The 21,874-nt window shown below is 46.7% G+C and overlaps 1 protein-coding gene across 1 annotated transcript in view; it reads left to right on the top strand.

Moving 5' to 3' along the window:
• ULK1 (unc-51 like autophagy activating kinase 1) overlaps window positions 1-21,874 on the top strand; it is a 112,071-nt gene that overhangs the window by 19,971 nt on the left and 70,226 nt on the right. The window contains exons 4-7 of the mRNA XM_079956516.1: window positions 7,856-7,888; window positions 9,414-9,450; window positions 19,895-20,068; window positions 20,573-20,646. Of these exons, the coding sequence (XP_079812642.1) occupies window positions 7,856-7,888; window positions 9,414-9,450; window positions 19,895-20,068; window positions 20,573-20,646 (318 nt within the window). The remainder of the gene's footprint in view (window positions 1-7,855; window positions 7,889-9,413; window positions 9,451-19,894; window positions 20,069-20,572; window positions 20,647-21,874) is intronic.

Raw genomic sequence — 21,874 nt, 5'->3', positions numbered from 1 at the left:
ATTGAATATGCCTTATTTCATTGGGCGGCGTTGGAAAGGCATGCTTAAGAAACCCAACATGGTATCCAACACCCAACTTCTGTGACAACTGCTTTTCTTGGTTTACAGCAGGCATGGCCAAACTTGGCCCTCCAGATGTTTTGGGACTATAGTTCCCATCACCCCTGACCACTGGTCCTGTTAGCTAGGGATGATGGGAGTTGTAGTCCCAAAACAGCTGGAGGGCCAAGTTTGGCCATGCCTGGTTTACAGTATTAGGGCAGGGTTAGCCAGCTTGGTGACTCCAGATAGCGTTGATCTTCCAATTCCCATCCAGCGGTCAGGAATGATGAGAGTTGTTTTCCGATGACATTTGGAGAGCACCACATGGGCTACCGCTGGGCAGTGCTGTAAAGTGTGTTCAAAAAGCGCTTTGTATACATTACCGAGTTGGAATTCCTAGCGCCTCTCCTCTATGGTGAATCAGGATTATTATCCCACACATTGCAGTTGGGTTGGGAACAGAGGCTGAAAGACTGGTTTGCTTAAGCCCACCCAATGAGTTTGTGGTACAGCCAAGATACTGGGTTCTTCCTGATTTTCTCAAGCCCATCTCTTAGCCACTATGTTTATTTGTTGTTGTTGTTTAGTCGTTTAGTCATGTCCAGCTCTTCGTGACCCCATGGACCAGAGCATGCCAGGCACTCCTGTCTTCCACTGCCTCCCGTAGTTTGGTCAAACTCATGCTGGTAGCTTCGAGAACACTGTCCAACCATCTCGTCCTCTGTCGTCCCCTTCTCCTTGTGCCCTCCATCTTTCCCAACATCAGGGTATTTTCCAGGGAGTCTTCTCTTCTCATGAGGTGGCCAAGTATTGGAGCCTCAGCTTCAGGATCTGCCCTTCCAGTGAGCACTCAGGACTGATTTCCTTCATAATGGATAGGTTTGATCTTCTTGTAGTCCATGGGACTCTCAAGAGTCTCCTCCAGCAACTGTGTTTATACCAGTTCTCAATAAATAATGGTGTCTGTCTTTCAGTGGCTACAGGTCCAATCCCTAGCATTTCCGAAGTAGTGCCTGGCAAGAACCCTCTCTGAAATCCTGCCAGTCAGTGTAGACAGTATTGAGCTAGATGGACCAATGGCTTGACTCCACATAAGGCAGCTTTGTATGTTCCTACTTCAGTGGCGCCAACCCATGCTGCCATTTGAATCTCCCCTCTCCCTATTTGTTGGTAGAGTCAGTGGTTGTCCTGGATCTATATAGCCACAGGTGTTGAAAAAGTCTGGTTCCTGTTTGGCTTCAGTACATTTTTCCCACCCCCTCCACCCATCCTATTTACGTGGGTAGCAGAAGGCCTGAACGAGCAGTCAGGAATCAGGATGGCAACAATCATCTTGTTATAGGGAGCCCAGACAGGAAATGTTGCTTTGGTGTTGGAGGTGGGGGAGTAAAGAAAAACAGGTTGGACCACCTTTTCTTATCATAGCAGTCATAGCTCAGCAGCTAAGCACCTGCCTAGCAGCCAGATTGGCCACCACAGGCTTACTCACTGTCTAAAGTATTGGTGATGGGGAAAGAGCTCTGTCCCAAGAGCAAAGAGAGTTATTGGCAATTGAATACTGGGTTAGATGGGTGAATAGTCTGTCCTGGTCACAGCCGCTGAGCCTCTTGGGCTTGCTGATCGGAAGGTCAGCGGTTCGAATCCCTGTGATGGGGTAAGCTCCCGTTGCTCTGTCCCAGCTCCTGCCAACCTAGCAGTTCGAAAGCACAAAGTGCAAGTAGATAAATAGGTACCACTGCGGCAGGAAGGTAAATGGCGTTTCCGTGCGCTCAGGCACTCGTCACGGTGTCCCGTTGCACCAGAAGCAGTTTAGTCATGACCCGGAAAGCTGTCTGTGGACAAACACCAGCTCCCTTGGCCTGAGAAGCGAGATGAGCGCTGCAACCCCATAGTTGCCCTTGACTGGACTTAACCGTCCAGGGGTCCTTTACCTTTACCTTACCTGTTCATAAGGCAGCTTCCGATGGTCTCATAAGAAGAGCCCTGCTGGATTAGGCCAAAGGCCTATCTAGTCCGGCATCCTGTTCTCACAGATGCCAGCCAGATACCCATGGAAAGCCCATAAACAGCACCTGAGTACCAGGGATGCCATGCCCGTTTTGCCACTGCTGCACTGCCCTCGCCAAAGCATTCCTGACCTCGGTTGTGCACAATGGTGGGTTCTGGCCGGATGTTGCCGGAAATCAATGGTGATGCCAGTGCTGCTTCTCAGCCAGAGTTGGCATTGTGCACAGTGCCCCCACAGGGACACATCCTCAGGGGCTTCATCCTGCCTCAGGGGCTGGCCAGCCCCTGCTTTGTGTGTAACTGTGTTCTCCCCACTTGTGATTCCCAGCAGCCAGTACCCAAAGGCTATTGCTGCCTCCCGTGGGAGCGAGTAACACAGTTTAGCTTTGTGGTGTGTACTTGCTTTTATCTGTCCTGAATACTCCCAACATTTCAGCTTTATTGGATACCCCTGCGTATTTCTATGAAGACTACAGAGGGGTTTGAAGTGTAAGAAAATAACACAACATATTAAGAAACATGTTGGAAGGGATGAAGTTAGATAAAACGGAACCTTAAAACACAATTGTACAGTTGTACCTCGGGTTACATACGCTTCAGGTTACAGACTCTGCTAACCCAGAAATAGTACCTCAGGTTAAGAACTTTGCTTCAGGATGAGAACAGAAATCGTGTGGCAGCAGGAGGCCCCATTAGCTAAAGTGGTGCTTCAGGTTAAGAACAGTTTCAGGTTAAGAACGGACCTCCGGAACGAATTAAGTACTTAACCCAAGGTACCACTGTATATGTTTTGGTTATAAACATTGATGTTGGGAGAGCAGGAAGTCACTAGTTTTGTTGATTTGCAGTACAGTAGTATCTTGGTTTTCGAACAGAATGCGTTCCAGAAGTCCGTTCGACTTCTGAAACATTTGGAAATCAAGGCACGGCTCCCAATTTTGCAGGCATTCCGGAAACAATAGCGGAATCTGCATTGGACATTCGGCTTCCAAAAGAAGGTTCGGAAACCAAAACACTCACTTCCGGGTTTCGATCTTTCAGGAGCCGAAACATACAAGTACTGAGGCGTTCAACAACCAAAGTGCGACTGTATAATGGTTGAGTAAAAAAAGTACCTTCTATACAGAAGAAGAGGGATGCGGGTGGCGCTGTGGGTTAAACCACAGAGCCTAGGACTTGCCAATCAGAAGGTTGGCGGTTTGAATCCCCGTGACGGGGTGAGCTCCCGTTGCTCGGCCCCAGCTCCTGCCAACCTAGCAGTTTGAAAGCACATCAAAGTGCAAGTAGGTAAATAGGTACCGCTCCAGCGGGAAGGTATACGGCGTTTCCGTGCGCTGCTCTGGTTCGCCAGAAGTGACTTAGTCATGCTGGCCACATGACCTGGAAGCTGTACGCCGGCTCCCTTGGCCAATAAAGCGAGATGAGCACCGCAACCCCAGAGTCGGTCACGACTGGACCTAATGGTCAGGGGTCCCTTTACCTTTACCTTTATACAGAAGAAAGAATGAAATAATATTACAAACAGGGATATCCCTGAGTTCTAGTATTATGAGTGGGGGAGGAAACATTTCTCTACCCACTTTCTTCCCTGAGAATAATTTACTCTGCATCCCCTGGGAAAGAATACTCACTTTGGTGTTTGGAAATCAAGCGACATTCAGGCATCCTGTCCACTGGGATTTTGTTTCTTTGTGAGAAATGACGACCAACTCTGTCCCTGACGAATGAAGGTTTTCAAACAGGGAGTACGCATTAAGGGTTATGAAATGAGCTTTTTTCCCGCTACTCCCCTTATTATTCGTTCAGTCACACAGATCATCTGGAGGACTGCCTGTCAGTTGCCCCTGTGCTACAGAAGAGGCCAAGAGATATCCCTGCCATTAACTTTCATATGTCTCTCAAATACCGTTTTTCTCCAGATGGGCCTATTCAGTTTGAGATTAGACAGTTTAAGATTAGGCAGCCACTGTAATGTTTATTTCATGTTGGTTTTATTATATGTTATGTTTTATGGTCCTGTACATCGCCTTGACTGGGACGCAGGTGGCACTGTGGGTTAAAGCCTCAGCGCCTAGGGCTTGCCGATCGAAAGGTCGGCGGTTCGAATCCCTGCGGCGGGGTGCGCTCCCGCTGCTCGGTCCCAGCGCCTGCCAACCTAGCAGTTCGAAAGCACCTCCGGGTGCAAGTAGATAAATAGGGACCGCTTACCAGCGGGAAGGTAAACGGCGTTTCCGTGTGCGGCTCTGGCTCTGGCTCTGGCCAGAGCAGCGATGTCACGCTGGCCACGTGACCCGGAAGTGTCTCCGGACAGCGCTGGCCCCTGGCCTCTTAAGTGAGATGGGCGCACAACCCCAGAGTCTGTCAAGACTGGCCTGTACGGGCAGGGGTACCTTTACCTTTACCTTTACCTTTACCTACATCGCCTTGATAGTTCACCTAAGATGGTATTATATAAATCCTTCAATAAAATAAATTATTGGCCTCTTTGAAGAAATCCAAATACTACAATAGGGTAGTGCTTTTACAAGGACAATCCCATAAGGTGGTGCCGGGATGTTATCTCCAAGCTTTAAAAAAGAAAAACTGATTTGAACATGTCCAAGCAATTTGACCTGACCTGCTTTTATTTGGAATGCAAGCCAAACTGTTCTTGTCATATGCAGAAATTTGATAAAGGCTCTCTTGAAATCTCATGGGGCGAGGGGAATGACGATCCTTTTCTTCCCCTCCATATCTACCTTCAACTTGTAATGGTAACAGCTGTCAGAACTGCAGACTTTCAGAAACTTCAGGATCTGGTTGAATATTTTGTGTTTGGGGTGTTGATGGGTCCCGTTTGAACACATACTGACAAGCTGTTCATTTCCTTGTATCGTTAATTTCCCCCTGCAAGAAGTGGGGAATCTTTGCTTCACTATCTGTGTACAGTGGTACCTTGGTTCTTGAACGTAATCAGTTGCGGGAGTCCGTTCGACTCCCGAAACCGTTTGAAAACCAAGGCGTGGCTTCCGATTGGCTGCAGGAGCTGCGTCGGACATTCGGCTTCCAAAAATCGTTCACAAACGGGAACACTTCTGGGTTTGCAGCTTTCGGGAGCTGATTTGTTCGGGAGCCAAGCTGTTCAAGTACCAAGGTACCACTGTACTTAGATAGGTGAAACTGATACTTTTCTGCCACTACAGAAAGTTCTATCAGCTCAAGGGTCTTTGCTTTAAATACCTGATCATTGCCACTTCTGTCTCCCAAAGAACCCTGGTGCCACCTGTGCTTTTGGGAGAAAGGAAGAATTATTATTATTTTTGCAAACTTCTCCCAATCTCTGCAGAAGAGGCAGGAAAAACATATAAAGCCTCTTTCGCAGAGAGTGGAGATTTTCATGCATAAAATAAAATAAAGTAGGATTTGGCACAGTGTTTGTAGCGATGGGCATAATATGAGCAGTGACCCCTGATGAGAAAGCACATTTGCCCTGCTTTGTCTAGATTCACAGAATATTATCTTCAGAAATTGGGAGAAACTGATTGTGTGTGTTTGCGGCAGAAGCTCTGTGCTCAGCAGCGAGTGGTTAGAAACAGTGACGTTACTAACCCACTTTCTGCCTCATCGAAACAGGGTTACAGTAGTTAAAAAACCTTTTTCTGCATTTTTTTTAAATTACTGGGGTGGGGGGTTGCTGGGAAGTTGGTGGGGTCGGGATGAGTAGGGCAAGCCATGGTCCATTTGTCAGAGGAGAAACAGAGCTCCAAACTGTATGGATGTTTTGGATACACTCAAATCCCTTTCCTAGTCTCTTTCCCTATGAAACAGCAGCTGCAACAGCTAAGCTGGCCAACAAACCATTTATTCACCTGATTATCAGGTCATCTTCCTCCTGTTTCTTTCTACCCCTCACCCACAATGTTTTCTAGAAGAATAGAGGAGAAAGCTTCTTCTAATTCTGTGCAGTAGACACCCTGGCTTACTAACTCAGTTAGTAAATGCAATTCAGACTTGTCTGACTCACCCATCCTTCTGCACTTTAGCCCATCTCGGGTTCCCTTGCGACAACCAAACAGAACTACAGTGATTGCCAACATCCCATAACCCACATTTCCCCCTCAGCATCTGGGTTGCTTTTGAACTTTCTGTGCTATCACAACAGCTTGGCTAATGGGCTGGTGGAGGGTCTCTGGCTGCTAGCTGGCAAGTAGTCCATTATCCGCCTCTATCACCTGAGGTTCTTATTATATTTAATGGTCCATAAAAGAACTGTGTTAATCTTTATGCAACATTCACTTCCTGAGAGATGCCCAGGCAACTTGGGGGAAGATATAAGGAGCCATAAAACTTAACGGCATTCAATTTTGGATTTGTGTCAGAATCCGTTGTATGCAAAGCAGTTGGCTTCCACATTTGCATAGTACTTTGACTGCATGCTGACAGTGTGGACTTTAGCTGGTCGGTGTTGAATGTGATATTTCAAAGATATACACAATTCCTGCTCTGTGATGATGGCCACTCTATCAATAAATATTGAGCAATGACCCGCAAGCTACCTGCAGTTAGTTAAGGCACAATGTGATAGGCGCTTAAGCCGAAATGCAATTTTCTATTATGTTTTTTTCTGCCCAAATGCAGACTAAGTAACTTTTAAAAAAAGAAAAGAGTAAAAATGAAGCAGAATGAGAATTGGTAAAAGGAAATACAGTTAGCACACACGGACACACACATTGCAAAATTTTAAGAGGCAACAGCGCTACCCCTCTAGAGAATTCAGGATGGTGGTCCAAAATCTCTCCTCCCTGCTTCCCTCCCCCTCCCCGACAATTATAACAACCCTGTGAGGTTCTTTCTGCTGAAAGATGGTGATTAACGCATGCTTATATATACCATAGGAACAGGGAATTGTTGGCGATCTAGATATTTCTGGCCCCGACCATTGGAGGTGCTGGCAAGGGGTGATGGGAATTCGACAACATCTGGGGTGGGGCACAGGCCCCATCTCTGCCGAATACAGTGGTACCTCAGGTTACATACGCTTCAGGTTACATACGCTTCAGGTTACAGACTCCGCTAACCCAGAAATAGTGCTTCAGGTTAAGAACTTTGCTTCAGGATGAGAACAGAAATCGTGCTCTGGTGGCAGCAGGAGGCCCCATTAGCTAAAGTGGTGCTTCAGGTTAAGAACAGTTTCAGGTTAAGTATGGACCTCTGGAACGAATTAAGTACTTAACCCGAGGTACCACTGTATTAGTGGCCAGCCTTGTGTAAGGTGCAAAATTCATGTGTGCTTGTTTTTCATTGAAAGGAGCTACTAAACCACTCCTGTTATAGATTCGCTTTTATAAATTGTAACTGAATTGCCCCCCACCCACAAAAAATAATAATCCGGAGGTTTAGAAGTTTTCCAATTTCTAGCCCTAGTGGTTTGGTTTTTCTGTCTCTCCTCATGATCCATGGTTTGTTTTTTTAAGATCTCCCATCCTCAGTTTCCAGCGCACATGTTACTTTTACAGGAATTGTAGTTATGAAGCCTCACAGGGCTGTGTTAAATTGGAAACAGCAAAGGCTTTTGATATTGCACTCGAGCAAGTGTGTTTGTTAAATGTGCAGCTAGGAGTACCCAGGAGCCTCCAAAGAATATGGAAGGGGTCTAAATGATTCAGGTCTGTTAAAGGGGAAAGGCATGTAGAATTGAACACCTTGGTAAACTCTGCATTAAATTCTCTGGCACCCACAGTGTATTCTGCTTTGTTGACTGGCTCTAAACCACCTTCTTTTTTTGAAAAATAACTGATTCTCCCCCATCCCCTTTCTTTTCTTTTAGGAAATGGCCAACTCTGTTTACTTGGTTATGGAGGTGAGTAATTCTGAACTCTTATCAAAGGTGAAGGTTATTCTTAGGTCTCATCTGCACTAGACACCTAAAGCATCGTCATTCCACTTTAAACTATAACGGCTTCGTCCAAGGAATCCTGGGTGCTGAGAGTTGCCAAGTGACTCATGTTCTGCTCAGAGAGTCCCCTGGGAAATGGGACTGAGTGTAAAGCCATTCTGGGAATTTTAGCTCTGTGAGGGGAATATGGGTGACACTGTGGTCTAAACCACTGAGCCTCTTGGGCTTGCTGTTCAGAAGGTTGGCGGTTCGAGCTCCTGTTGCTCGGTCCCTGCTCCTGCCAACCTAGCAATTCGAAAGCACGCCAGTGAAAGTAGATAAATAGGTACTGCTCCGGCGGGAAGGTAAATGGTGTTTCCGTGCACTGCTCTAGTTTTGGTGTTCCATTGCGCCATTGCGGAAAAACTGTAAAATATGCCTCTGGTTTTAATTCAGAAAAAAAAGATGCTCTCACATTAAAAAATCATAATGTTGCCTGCAAGGCTATTGTATTAAAAAATGTTATTTCGGAAGGGAAACAGGAAGCCAACCTATTGCCTGGGTTACTATCTTGGTGCCAGCATAGACCTTCTAAAATGAAATGCTTGGCTTTTGTTGGAGGGCTTCTGCTATTTTGATCTCAAGGGTCACTATATTAGCCATGGACATCCTCATGAAAGAAACAGTGGAGAAGGAACAGGATTTCCTCATATTAGCTGGACTATGTCAGTGCGGCAGAACTTGGGATAATATATTTGCAGTAGAAGGGGGCATTTTACTCAGAGGTAGGGGGAGAGGGATTGTGGTGGTGCCTGCTGGGCCCACCCCTAATCTCTGTGAATGTGCAGGCATGCAGATTTTCTGTTCAGACCCCAGAAGTTGAGGGTGGGCTGGGGGAAGGTTTCCAGTGGAACAGTGATCCACACTCACTTGTGTCCAGAAAGCCCTAACCTGAGATCCCAAACTCCCTCTATCTCTGATCATTGGTTATGCTGGCTAGAGCTGGTGGGATTTGTTGTCCAACAAGATCTGGAGGGCACTGGCTGACTACCCCTGCCCAAATGTCTCCTGCATTTCAAGAATCAATACTTGTAAGCTGAATAAATGAAGGAAACAAACCTACATCGCACTTACCAGATCCTAAGGTCTGGCATTTTGCAATTGGAAAAGGCCAGTCTCCTTAGTTTCTGAAGTGGCCCGAGCAGTGGCGTAGCGTGGGTTGTCAGCACCCGGGGCAAGGCAAGTAATTTGCGCCCCTTAACCCGTGGATTTTAGTAGGGGCAGAGAGCTGCGAGTGCGAGCGCCCCCCCCCCGATGTTGCGCCCGATGCGGCCGGCCCCCCCTGCACCCCCCACGCTACGCCACTGGGCCCGAGTTCTGTGAATTGCCGCTGAGGGCAGGAAACAACTTGAGGTTTGTTTCTGTGCTTTATTGTAGAGCCTTGGTGAGACAGAATTTTTAACTAAACTCTTGCTTACAGACTTCTCTTTATCTCCCTTTCCTGATCTAGTACTGCAATGGTGGAGACCTGGCAGATTACTTGCACAGTAAGTATCATCCCTGATGTCTCTTCTCTTTTTGGCAGAACCTAAATAGCATGTTGAAATGTTTGCCGCTCCAATGTGGCGCCTGGAATATGTAAGTGGCTCACTGGTTGTTTTTAATTCTGCAAAACTTGTGCTTAGGGTTTTCGTGCTGTTGTCCCTGTTTTATGGGAGTTCTGATCAGCTTTCAGCTCTTCTAGGTGTTTAGGGAATTTGGAAGTGTTGCTGTGATGTGCCAAGGTTGGCTTGGACCTTGCCCTGCCCCCTCATGAGGGGCGTGACAAGATAAGCTCCTCCTACCACTTTGCCTGATATATGGAGAAGTTCCATGCAACCGTGCTGACTCAAGCGGTAGGCTCAATGATAACAACTTGGAAGCTGTTGAACGCTCCTTCATTGGGTGTTTTAAAACAGAGGTTGAATGGCCGTCTGTCAGGGATTATTTACCTGTGATTCCTGCATTGCAAGGGGCTAAATGAGCCTTAGGGTCCCTTCCAACTGTGCAATTCTGTGACTCCATGATCCCATCCACATGCCAGAAGTACTTTTCTATGGCTTTCATGTGGAGGCATGTAATGTTATGAGGCATAATTCTCCCTGAAGGGGGAGACCCAGTGTTTGCCCAACTTTCTCCATTGATGGACCATGCTTTGGCAATGTCACTGGACTGTGACTTAGGACTGACCCCAGATACCCTGGAGATTCTGCAGAAGCAGGTACCTGACCTTGCGGATCCGACTTTGGACCTTGCTCGTTGTGTTGGACCTGGACTGGTATTTGACCATTTGCACTTTCTGGCCACTCTTGGGACTGTGTGTACTATTAGGACTTACCTTCGGGTACGCTGGGGTTCAGGACAATTAGAAGCCCAGCCTGTCACTAACAATGACCTCAAGGGAGGGGGTGGTCCTGCTTGGACATCTTTAACCTGATGACAACCCACCACAAATCAAAACCTAGTAGTGGCCCCACACCCTCCCACCCAAACACACAACTGTATGCAGGGTGAATGTGTTTTGGATGAATGGGTGGGTGACTTGGTGGGGGGACATAGGAAGCTGACATCTAAGGAGTTGTTGTTGGTCCGTCTAGCTCCAGGTTGTCTCCGCGGACTGGTAGCCTCTTTCCAGGATTTCAGACAGGGTTCTCTTGCAGGCTTACCTGAAGTTGTCAGAGATTGAAACTTCTGTATGCAAGGCAATGCTCTGCCTCTGAGTTATGGCTTTTGCTTACAAAGGAGGTCCACCAAAATCTGACATGGACCCTGAAAAGTGCAGCATTTGTTGTCTTCTATTGTGAAAGCAGTGGGACGCAGGTGGCGCTGTGGGTTAAAGCCTCAGCGCCTAGGGCTTGCCGATCGAAAGGTCGGCGGTTTGAATCCCTGCGGCGGGGTGCGCTCCTGCTGCTCGGTCCCAGCGCCTGCCAACCTAGCAGTTCGAAAGCACCTCCGGGTGCAAGTAGATAAATAGGGACCGCTTACCAGCGGGAAGGTGGGACGCAGGTGGCGCTGTGGGTTAAAGCCTCAGTGCCTAGGACTTGCCGATCGAAAGGTCGGCGGTTCGAATCCCTGCGGCGGGGTGCGCTCCCGCTGCTCGGTCCCAGCGCCTGCCAACCTAGCAGTTCGAAAGCACCTCCGAGTGCAAGTAGATAAATAGGGACCGCTTACCAGCGGGAAGGTAAACGGCGTTTCCGTGTGCGGCTCTGGCTCGCCAGAGCAGCGATGTCACGCTGGCCACGTGACCCAGAAGTGTCTCCAGACAGCGCTGGCCCCTGGCCTCTTAAGTGAGATGGGCGCACAACCCCAGAGTCTGTCAAGACTGGCCCGTACGGGCAGGGGTACCTTTACCTTTACCTTATTGTGAAAGCAAAGTCTGGAGTAACACTACTTATGCTAATGACTAGTTTGCAGCCTGTCATCTCTGCTCCTTTGGACATTACTTCCTCATTGATAATCTCCAAGCCCTGAGCCCTCATTTACCGACTGTATATAATCTAGGTCAGTAATGACTGGTTTTGTTTGGACTACTTTTCAACAGTTGGTTTTCTGTTTACAAGACCATTGCAATCAAGTCCCGCCCCCCTCCTTTTGCTGATTTGGTTGTTTGTTTTTAAATACTGCAAATGATTTGCCTGAAGCAAGGTTTAGCAATCCAGACTCATTGAATGAAAGAAATTAGGAAATGTTTGTCTGCTCAACAACCACATCTTGCCCTTTAATCTCATGTTTTAACCTTGGAAAACCCCAAAACAAAACCCAGTTTTAATACCTCTTCCTCTACCCAATTTGGGGGGAAGGAGATGGGACTCTAGGGGTTTTTTTCCTGCTTGCAACAACTATTCCTCTTTTATTTTTATTTTTTAAAAACCTCTAGTATTAGCTAAAAGTGGCAGTAAGTTACATGAACCCCAATGGTCTCCCTTGCAGGCACCAGTCAGAGCCACATGCTGGATAGCCTGCTGTTTGACCCTAAAACGATGCCGCAAAGTGACGTATAATAACATTGAACAAATACAGAATTAATATCCAGTAAAAGGACATTTTGAGGGACGCGGGTGGCGCTGTGGGTTAAACCACAGAGCCTCTTGGGCTTGCCAATCAGAAGGTTGGCAGTTTGAATCCCCGCCACGGAGTGAGCTCCCGTTGCTCGGTCCCTGCTCCTGCCAACCTAGCAGTTCGAAAGCACGTCAAAGTGCAAGTAGATAAATAGGTACCACTCAGGCGGGAAGGAAAACGGCGTGTCCTTGCACTGCCCTGGTTCGCCAAAAGTGGCTTAGTCATGCTGGCCACATGACCCGGAAGCTATATGCTGGCTCCCTCGGCCAATAAAGCGAGATGAGTGCCGCAACCCCAGAGTCAGTCACGACTGGACCTAACGGTCAGGGGTCCCTTTCCCTTTAAATGAACATTTAAGAAGAGCTGTGCTGGATCACGCCAAAGGCCCATCTAGTCCAGCATCCTGTTCTCACAGTGGTCAACAAGATCCCTTTGGGAAACCTGCAGGCGAGACCTTGGGGGCAATAGCACTCTACCTGCTTGCGATTCCCAGGAGCTAGCAAAACAAAGCCACATCATTGAGTTCTCCCACACCATCCAGGAGGCCCTGTCCACATCTGCTTCCTCTGCTGCCTAGCTTTTAAGAAGCTTCTTCATGGTATGGGCAGTACCACAATATAACTCAGGGGTAGTCAGCCTTTTTATACCTACTGCCCACTAATGCATCTTTCTTGATGGCAAGATTTCCTTACCGCCCACCAGTGCTCGATGGAAGGAGGATTCAGCTTGTGCTATAGAGCCCCCTACTGCCCCACCTAGAATCCTGAAATGCCCACTAGTGGGTGGCAGGGACCAGGTTGTCAACCCCTGATATAACCCTTTACTCAGAGGGCTCGTGACCTCTTCCTTGTTGGAAGTCTTCAAGAGGAGTGCAGGCAGCCAAATGTCGGGGCTGCTCTGCATTTCCTGTGCAGGAATTTAGGAAGCTACCTTCTACTGGTCAGCCTGAGACTTTCTACATGCAAAGCAGGTGCTCTCCTGCTGAGAAACAGCGCTTCCCAACCCCAACTGCATGGAGAACCTTCATGCGTAGGAAGCCGCCTTGTACCAAGTCAGACCACAGGCTCGTCTAACTCAGTATGGTCCTCATGATGACAGGTTTCCAGTCCTAACTGGAGATGCTAGGGAGAGAACTGGGGACCTTCTGCTTTCATAACAGTTGTCCCACCACTGAGCCACAGCCCTTTCTCCTCCATTTTGTGGGGGGTTGCACTAGCTCGTCTGCAAGGCTCCCTCCAACTCTGATACCAGGGAGATAGTTCCTATAAAACACCTCCAAAAACCAGCTGTCCCAGTTACCCCAAACGAGAAATGGGTCTATCTCCTGCTGTTCTCCTTCATCTCAGTAATTCTTCCTTTAGCAGTAAAAGTTAAAAAAACACACACGCTAACAGCAGATCAGCGATGTTTGCGATGTCTTCCAAATGGAGACAGGCTTCTATATTTCTGGATTTTAAAGTAGCCACTCTTCTGAATGCACGGTGAATTTAGAATGCGTTTCCCTTCACTTCTCCCTCCTGCGGCAAAACACACTTCCTTTTTTAAAAGCCTTTAGTCTCACCGCTAACTTAAAATATTAAAGCTGTCTCTCCATGTTTAATCATCTCTCAGAATGTTTTTTTCGGCCATGTTTAAACAAAACAATGTTAATCTAGGCTGTCATCCTCCTTTTTGTCAATTTGGTGCTAAGTTGGTTCATGAGCAAGGGGAAAAAAGGATGAATTCTCCTATCCCAGCCCCACTGATCATGGCCGCTTAAACGTCTTTCATGTTGAGCTGCTGGAATGGAAAGATTAAAAAAACGGAATTCTCATTTCCCCTCCGGAGCTAGCGTTGTAATGTTTTATGAATGATGAGTTCAGATCATTTATTTGGCTTTTAGCAGTCGGAATGTGGAGGAGTCTTGACGGCAGAACTGTGCATACCACGTGGCTTTTTAAAATATAGATAAAATTATTACTTTTAAGATCGGGCCATTATGCTCCAAAATGTCTCAGCTGTGGCAAAAACACAAACAAAGGGAACAACACCTGCCAGACAGGGCCTTCTATTTTGATCTGCCCAAACCATAAGAATATTAGTCTCAGATGCCTTGCAATCTGGCATGTCCCCACTGCAAATACAGGGTCTCTCTGGTGGTGGTGCCCAAACTTTGGAATGCTTTCCGTATGGACGTCCGTCAGGCAAGTTTCCAAAGCTCAGGTTAAGTAGAGGAAGCCTCTTTAGCTACGGACTGAATTGTGTCTACGATCTCAAATGTCAGAATGGGATTACATGAGTCCCAGGCAAGATGTACAGAGGTCCTGCAAAGTGATTTAACCATTGACAGCCTTCTTCTCCACAAATTTGCCTATTCCTCTTTTAAAGTGAGTAGATCTAGTTACTTGGGTGCCTACTGCGTTGAGTCTATGCCAGGGGTCAGCAAACATTTTCAGCAGGGGGCTGGTCCACTGTCCCTCAGACCTTGTGGGGGGCCAGACTATATATATTTTTTTTTTTTAAAAAAGAAATGGACTGTACTGTCCGCAGGCTGGATTTAGAAGGCGATTGGGTCACATCAGGGCCTTAGTTTGCCTACCCATGGTCTATGTTCTTACCTCGAGCATGCATGCATCTAAACTCCTATGTGTGAACACTAAGGCACCTGGCACTGCTCAACCTGCCTCTTCCCACGCTACAGCTGTTGAGTTATCGCTTCCCCCCCCTTGTAAATGACAGCAACAGACAGAATTGAGTGTCCAGAGGGGGTGAAGGAAGGATCTTGGGTAATGATGCTTGCGGGTGAGAATAGGGTCTTAGTGTTCCCATTTCCATCTGTGAAAATGGGAGGGTGTGGTTAATTTGCAAGGTGGCTACCGCATTTATTACTCTATAGGACGCACCTGACCATAGGACACACCTTGTTTTAGAGGGGGAGAACAAGAAAAAAAAAATCTCCCCCTCTCTGTGCAGCGCCCCTTCAGTGAAGCGGCAGAAGAAATGGAGCCCCTTCCATTTCTCCTCCCGCTTAGCTGAAGGGGTGCTGTGCCTCAGCTGAAGGGGCACCTACCCTTCAGCGAAAGGAACCCAAAGCCTCCGGAGCACGGCGGGAGCGCTCCCATTGCGCTTCAGAGGCTTCGCATTGCTATTGTTGAAGCCAAGGAGCCTGCATTCACTCCACAAGACGCACACACATTTCCCCTTAATTTTTGGAGGGGAAAATGTGTGTCTTATATAGCGAAAAATACGGTATTTGCTGCCACTTGATGATGTAGTCATTTTGGTTCCTGTTTCACCTGGTTACTCCGGCACGCTGCATCTGGCCCCAAATCTTTGTACCAAGAATGCCCAAATACAGTGACCTGGATAAATTATGTAAATTTGCTTATATTACTCAGCTTTTGCTTGTCAATAGGGGGAGTGGTAGGGGGGAATACCTCCCTTTGAAGTTTGGAATTCTTATTTTGGCTTTCGCTCTGGGTTCTGAAATCTCTCCACCTTTAGACTTCTCTTTCAAGTTTATCTTTACACCAAGAGGACTAGAAACTTCCTTTAAATTTAAAAAGAAAAGATGGGGGAGTGGGAAGCAGTGGTTTTTCAAAAGACAGTTGTTCAGCCCAGTACCATGTTTTGTGTGTTTTCTTCATGGGCATAGATAGACACAGGGACACCATTTTGCAAGATTTTTGAAAAATGTCACCAATGGAGGCATTTTGACAATTGTTGTTTTTTTTAAGTGGTTCCTAATTTGCTTACTGTTTTGTAATGCTCTTTTGTCTGCCCCCTCACTTTCTCCATTAGTTGGTAGCTAATCTTTGGTCTTAATGGAGTTATGTTTCCTAGAGCAGGAGCCAGCCAATCTGAATAATTGGTTCTGTTCTTGGAAAACTTTTTCTTCTTCTTAACAACAGAGACCTTTTAAAGATTAGCTACGCTTCTTTGGTGTGGCATTTAAAATGACAGCTACTACCATCCAGATTGTGTTTCCTGAGGCTGAGTGTGATAGAACAAGGTACAAAGGACTGCATTCACAGTACCAATGCAGGGGTTGGGATGCCACCGCTTTGAACATTTTAAAAGCCTGCAGTTAGAAAGTTAGGATATGAGAATGGTAAAATATGCAGGAATGATAGATAAGTAAATTGAACCATGGAAGGAAAAGAAGGGAAGTCAAAAGGATATATGGCATTGTGCAAAATGTTCATTTTGAAATGTAGAATTTGAAAATTTAATTAAAATTACAATAAAAAAGTGATAATAATAGCAATAATAATAATTTATTATTTATACGCTGCCCATCTGGCTGGGTTTCCCCAGCCACTCTGGGCTGCTCCCAACAGAATATTAAAAACACAATAAAACATCAAACATTAAAAACTTGCCTAAAAAGGGCTGCCTTGGAGCATATGTGGAAGTTTAGGGCGGGGGGGGGGAGTTATTTTTGTGGAAGAATAGTACCGATAAGTCTGAAATTGTACAATTCCATACCCTCTAACATTTCTCTGCTGAAAATAGGGATGTCCTAAGGTAAAGTGGTGGGACGCGGGTGGCGCTGTGGTTAAACCACAGAGCCTAGGGCTTGCTGATCAGAAGGTCGGCGGTTCGAATCCCCACGACGGGGTGAGCTCCCGTTGCTCGGTCCCTGCTCCTGCCAACCTAGCAGTTTGAAAGCACATCAAAGTGCAAGTAGATAAATAGGTACCGCTCCAGCGGGAAGGTAAATGGTGTTTCCGTGCGCTGCTCTGGTTCACCAGAAGCGGCTTAGTCATGCTGGCCACATGACGCGAAAGCTGTCATGACGCGAAAGCTGTCATGAAGCGGCCAGCAAAGCGAGAAGAGCGCCGCAACCCCAAAGTCATCTGCGACTGGACCTAATGGTCGGGGTCCCTTTACCTTTACCTTAAGGTAAAGTGGCATGTTCCAGGATAAAATCAGAAACCGGGCCGGCTTCTGTAAATCCGGGATTGTCCCTGGAAAATAGGTACACTTGGAGGGTCTGCAGTTCCAACACCTCAATTTGTAAAAAAGATAGATCAGCTGGGAACGATAAGAACATTACATACTTGTGTATGAGAAACAGAACAGACACTCCTTGATGTTATTCGAAGGCAGGAAAAATAGGAATGAGCTGGAAAGATGTGAGCCACACTGAAGCTTCCGTCCAGTTCCCCAAATTTGCCAATAGTTCTTCCACATAGAATCCTTCATCCTCATTTCCCAGCTCTCTCTCCATAATGTTTGCTCTCTACCTGTTTTGAAGCTTTTTCTGAATCAATGAGGACTAGAAAGGTGTTGCTTTTTCTTACAATGACACCAACACAGTGCAGTGAGGACCAGATTTTGAGCAAGTGTGCTGCAAAACAACTGCAAATGTGGGACGGCATTGCTGCAGTGTATGTAACCTTGATGCTCAGCGACCGTTTTGCCTCTGGATTTATTGGGCAGGGAGAATACAGGAGGAGCAAGTTGAGCTAAGAAAGCTTGATTGTAATTTTCTCTCAAGATCAAATTGATTATTTTGAACTGCTTTCGTAGGGCCCCTAAAAGGTGTGGAGCCCATTGTCCGATGCCTATTCTGCCTATCTGGTAATCCGGCATTGAGCCCATGCTGCAGGCCCTCCGTCCTTGAAATGGCAGCAATTCGGCGCTTGTAACGTTGCCCCGATTCCTAGATTCCACTCCTGTTCTGGACTCTCTTTACTCCTCAACTGCAAGGCAGTGGCAGGTTTTGAATTACGCTGCCCCCCCCCCCAGCCCAGGCACCTGTGTGTTTACTCCCTGGCCCAAATGTTGAGGATGAGCTCAGCTTGTCCCTCCACGTGGCGGAAGAGGAGACGGGTTTGCTTCTTGCCAAAACGTTGTCATGGCATTAGTCAGCATGCCTTGGCATTGAATGTGCACATTGGCAAGCCCTCGCAAGAAGCACCCAGGGTTGGCATTGGCACTGTGAACAGGTGAAGGGGTTGGTGATATGCTGCTGACTAAGCTTGGTTTTGGATGGCCTCTGTCCGCTCCCCTTCCTCCTCCCGTGTTTAAAACCTGTATATTAATATGTGTGTGTGTGTGTGTGTGTGTGTGTGTGTGTGTGTGTGTGTAAAATTGTGAATCCCAAGCTGCGGTAAATTTCCTCAGCAAAAGGGCCTAGTCCTGTGTGTTTTACCCAGTGGGACGTGTGTTTGTGTGTGTGATGGGCAGTCCAAAAGCAGAACCGAAGTCCATCTGCAGCTCCCAGCAAGTGGTATTGAGAGGAGTTCTGCCTCCAGCAAGATGTAGTAGCCAAAATGGCAAGTCACCATGATGAACCCGGTGGCCCTCCATATGTTGTTGGACTCCGACTCCCATCAGTCCCTGCCAGCTTGGCTGGGAGTCGGGGACGATGGGCATTGCAGTCCAGAAACATCGGTGCCTGTGTGTGTGCATGCGTTTGACCCACTCAATCCTGTTCTGGATTATTGTATTGTGGTCACTGTATTTTATGTCGCTTTGAGGTCTTCGCCCCCAAAAGGCAGCCCTAAGGAATATGTTACAACAGGAGTCAGCAACCTTTTTCAGCCATGGGGCCATCCACCATCCCTCAGACCATGTGGTGGGGCGGACTATATTTTTTTTTTGGGGGGGGGGGGAAACGAATTCCTATGCATAGCTGTCAACTTTTCCCTTTTTTAAAGGGAAATTCCCTTATTCCAAATAGGATTCCTCGCAAGAAAAGGGAAAAGTTGACAGCTATGTATCCTGTGCCCCACAAATAACCCACAGTTGTGTTTTAAATAATAGCACACATTCTACTCATGTAAAAACACGCTGATTCCCGGACCGTCCGTGGGCCACATTGAGAAGGCGATTAGGCCGGATCTGGCCCCCAAGGCCTTAGGATGCCTACACCTGCGTTAAAGCAAAGAAAACTAAATCCTAGAGTCCTAGAGAACCGAGTTATTAGGGGGCAGACAGGCCATTAGACTGAGTAAGGTGTCTCCCTCGGGGATCACATCTTGAATGATGTGAAAATAAGGCAAATCATTGGTTAATTTGACTTTTACTGAGTGCAAGAGGGAACGTTGTCTACCGTCCGCCTGAGGGGATGGCGAGAGGGTGACTTGTGTCCAAGGAAGTGGCTAATTCCCCCCATGATGCATTGTTTGTGTGTGAGCCTGATCTCGCTCAGCTACTCTGAGGTAAACGCAGCAAAAGCATGGCGTGTACACACATGCACACACCTTTTTAATAACTCTTGAGGTATTTTCTAACGCGTCATGTCTCATAACTCGTGCCCAGTTCCCTGAGGGCTTTGGGAAACAGGGCTCTGCTCACTTCTGTCACTTGACCTGAACTTGCAGCTCACAGGTTAGGACTGAGCAAATTATAACAGATTCCTAGTCGATTCCTCAACTGCATTTAAGACAGTTACAAAAATAATAACGTAAATGTTCATTATGGAGCCGAGGTGGCAGGAGTGTTGGATGGTGACTAGGAGACCCGGATTGAAATCTTTACTCATTCATGAAGCATGGGCTAATCTCCACCTCACAGCCTTAAGCCAATTTGCAGGATTGTTGTAAAGATAAAATGCAGGGGTAGAAGTTTTCACTCTACTGAACTCGGAGCCTTTTTTGGGGGTGGGGGGACGTTCCTTGATAATATGGAAACCTATGTGTTTTTATTGCTGCTGCTGTTTGGGAGGGAGCTGTGATATTATGCTGCAATGGCTTTTGTAAATTGCATTGACTTTGGGAGAAGCAACAATTTTAAATAAATTGCACCATGCCCCTATCCCTATTGGCCCTTGCGCCTCGTATGTATTCCTTGCAGCACTAGATATTTATAGGTGATATTCGCTCCTTATCATAGATGGTTATCAGTTATTATAATAGCTGGTTTTGCAGCTGTTAATCTCCCCCCACCTTTCCTCCTCTCTAGGTATGAGGACCCTCAGCGAAGATACGATCAGACTTTTTCTGCAGCAAATTGCCGGTGCCATGAAGGTGCTACACAGCAAAGGGATAATCCACCGGGATCTGAAACCTCAAAACATCCTCCTTTCTTTTGTGGGGGGCAAAAAATCAAACCCCAATAATATTCGCATTAAGATTGGTAAGCCCCTGGAGCTGTCCATTGATTTCTTTTAAAAAAATTAAAATGTTTGCTGGTAATGTGTAACAGATATTGTAGTTGAAACTAGTTTTCCAAATATCACGAGTGGAATTCCAAATCAGGCCAAGTAATTAGCTTTTTTTTTTTTAAAAAAAGAAGTCATGCATTTATATTTATTTTTGTCCGCTTCACTCAGTGGATTGTTCTGGATTTTTATATTGCAGTTCTATGTGAACTTACACAGAAGTATTCAGCTTACTCTATAGCAAGTGTGTTTGACAGCCGAGTGCAACAATTTCCTCTGTTAAAATATATTCTGTGTTTTGGGGCGATACAAAAACTACCGTCTGCATTCAACAACAATTGTTTTGGCACACACAAGTGCGCCTTTGTTGTCACCAAGTGGTGGTCATTCATGTACGTGTACTGTGTTTGTGAGCTGTCATTTATTTTAACCTTGCTCTGTTTTCCTTTCTTTTTGGCTTGTTTTGGTTCTGCGTGTAGCTGATTTTGGATTTGCACGATACCTGCAGAGCAATATGATGGCTGCGACTCTCTGTGGCTCCCCCATGTACATGGTAAGTCCATTCTGGTTATCATTTTGCCCGCAGTAGGGACTATTCTTTATCACTGCACAACGTGAGGAGTTAAAAACAACCATCCCTTAATGAAGCTTATTAAACGTGAATATAAGGCTCTGTTCCAATTGTGTCTCCTCTCACTTCCTGCTGTATGATGTTCCCTGCCATCAGTCCTGTTTGGTATCTCTGCTGCCATGTACCTTTAAATGCCTGATTAAAACAAATCAACCTTGCATTTTCCTGTCAAACCACCACAGTGGTGATGAGCGGGGCAAAGTATTACAGCTCCCCGCTAAAGGTGTGGTGTCTCTCTGTTGCTTTGCTTCTGGCAATCTCCCATTTTGTGGGATCGCGAGGAGGTAGAACATAGGGTCTGACCACTCGGCCATCTGCCTCACTATTTTGTAGGTGGCAGTGGTTCGCTAGAGTTTCAGACAAGAATCTTCCCTATCTCTCTCCCAGGGATTGAACCCAGGATTCCCCTTCCCAGTCTTTTGCCTGTGCTTTGTACCATAGAACTTAATGGAAGCCACTGAGAATCTAACTTGTGCTTCTCTGCATTGCCCTGTTCCACCCTGTGATTCTTTGCCCTCATTGAGTGTGATGAACTGTGCATGTGTGAGCGATTGATATTTACTGTAAGAATTCTGCACCCTCTGGGCAGCTCCCATTCAAAAGTGGGTCGTGTCGGTGAGGGGCCTTTGCACACTCCTTTGGCCCTCAGCCAATGCTCAACTGAGCTGATAGCTGGCTCTGGGCCTGCGGGTTGTGCCAGTTGAGTGCGGATTGATGTATTGATTTTAGAATCCTGGTTGTAAACGATGTATCTCCCCATAACTTATTATGCAAAGGGTTGCTGTTCGGGATCGTAAACCAATCTTCATTGTCGCTGCTGCTTTGTGTGAACACAGGTGGTCTTCTGTTGCTCTGGCCTATTGTGTTTTCTGCTGTTGTGCAGGCAAAAAGCCATAGAGTAGTCTCATTCAGAGGTTAGCTTAGCCAGGGCTCAGCTCCAGGGTCTGTATTCCATGATAAAGCCTGGCTCTGAAATTATCAGTTGGGCTACAACTGTATTTATTTACCTAGACCTGCCTCTTTTTTGTTGTGGAACTCAAGGTGACATGAACCGATTTAAGGGGGTGGGTGTCTCCCACCTAGGCACCAGATGCAGGCCTGCTTAGCTTCAGCAATATTACAGTATAGTCAGACAGTGCTTTGTATTTGT

This window comes from Podarcis cretensis (assembly GCF_951804945.1).
Source record: "Podarcis cretensis genome assembly, chromosome: 16".
Taxonomy (NCBI): domain Eukaryota; kingdom Metazoa; phylum Chordata; class Lepidosauria; order Squamata; family Lacertidae; genus Podarcis; species Podarcis cretensis.
This window is presented reverse-complemented; position numbering and strand designations above follow the sequence as displayed.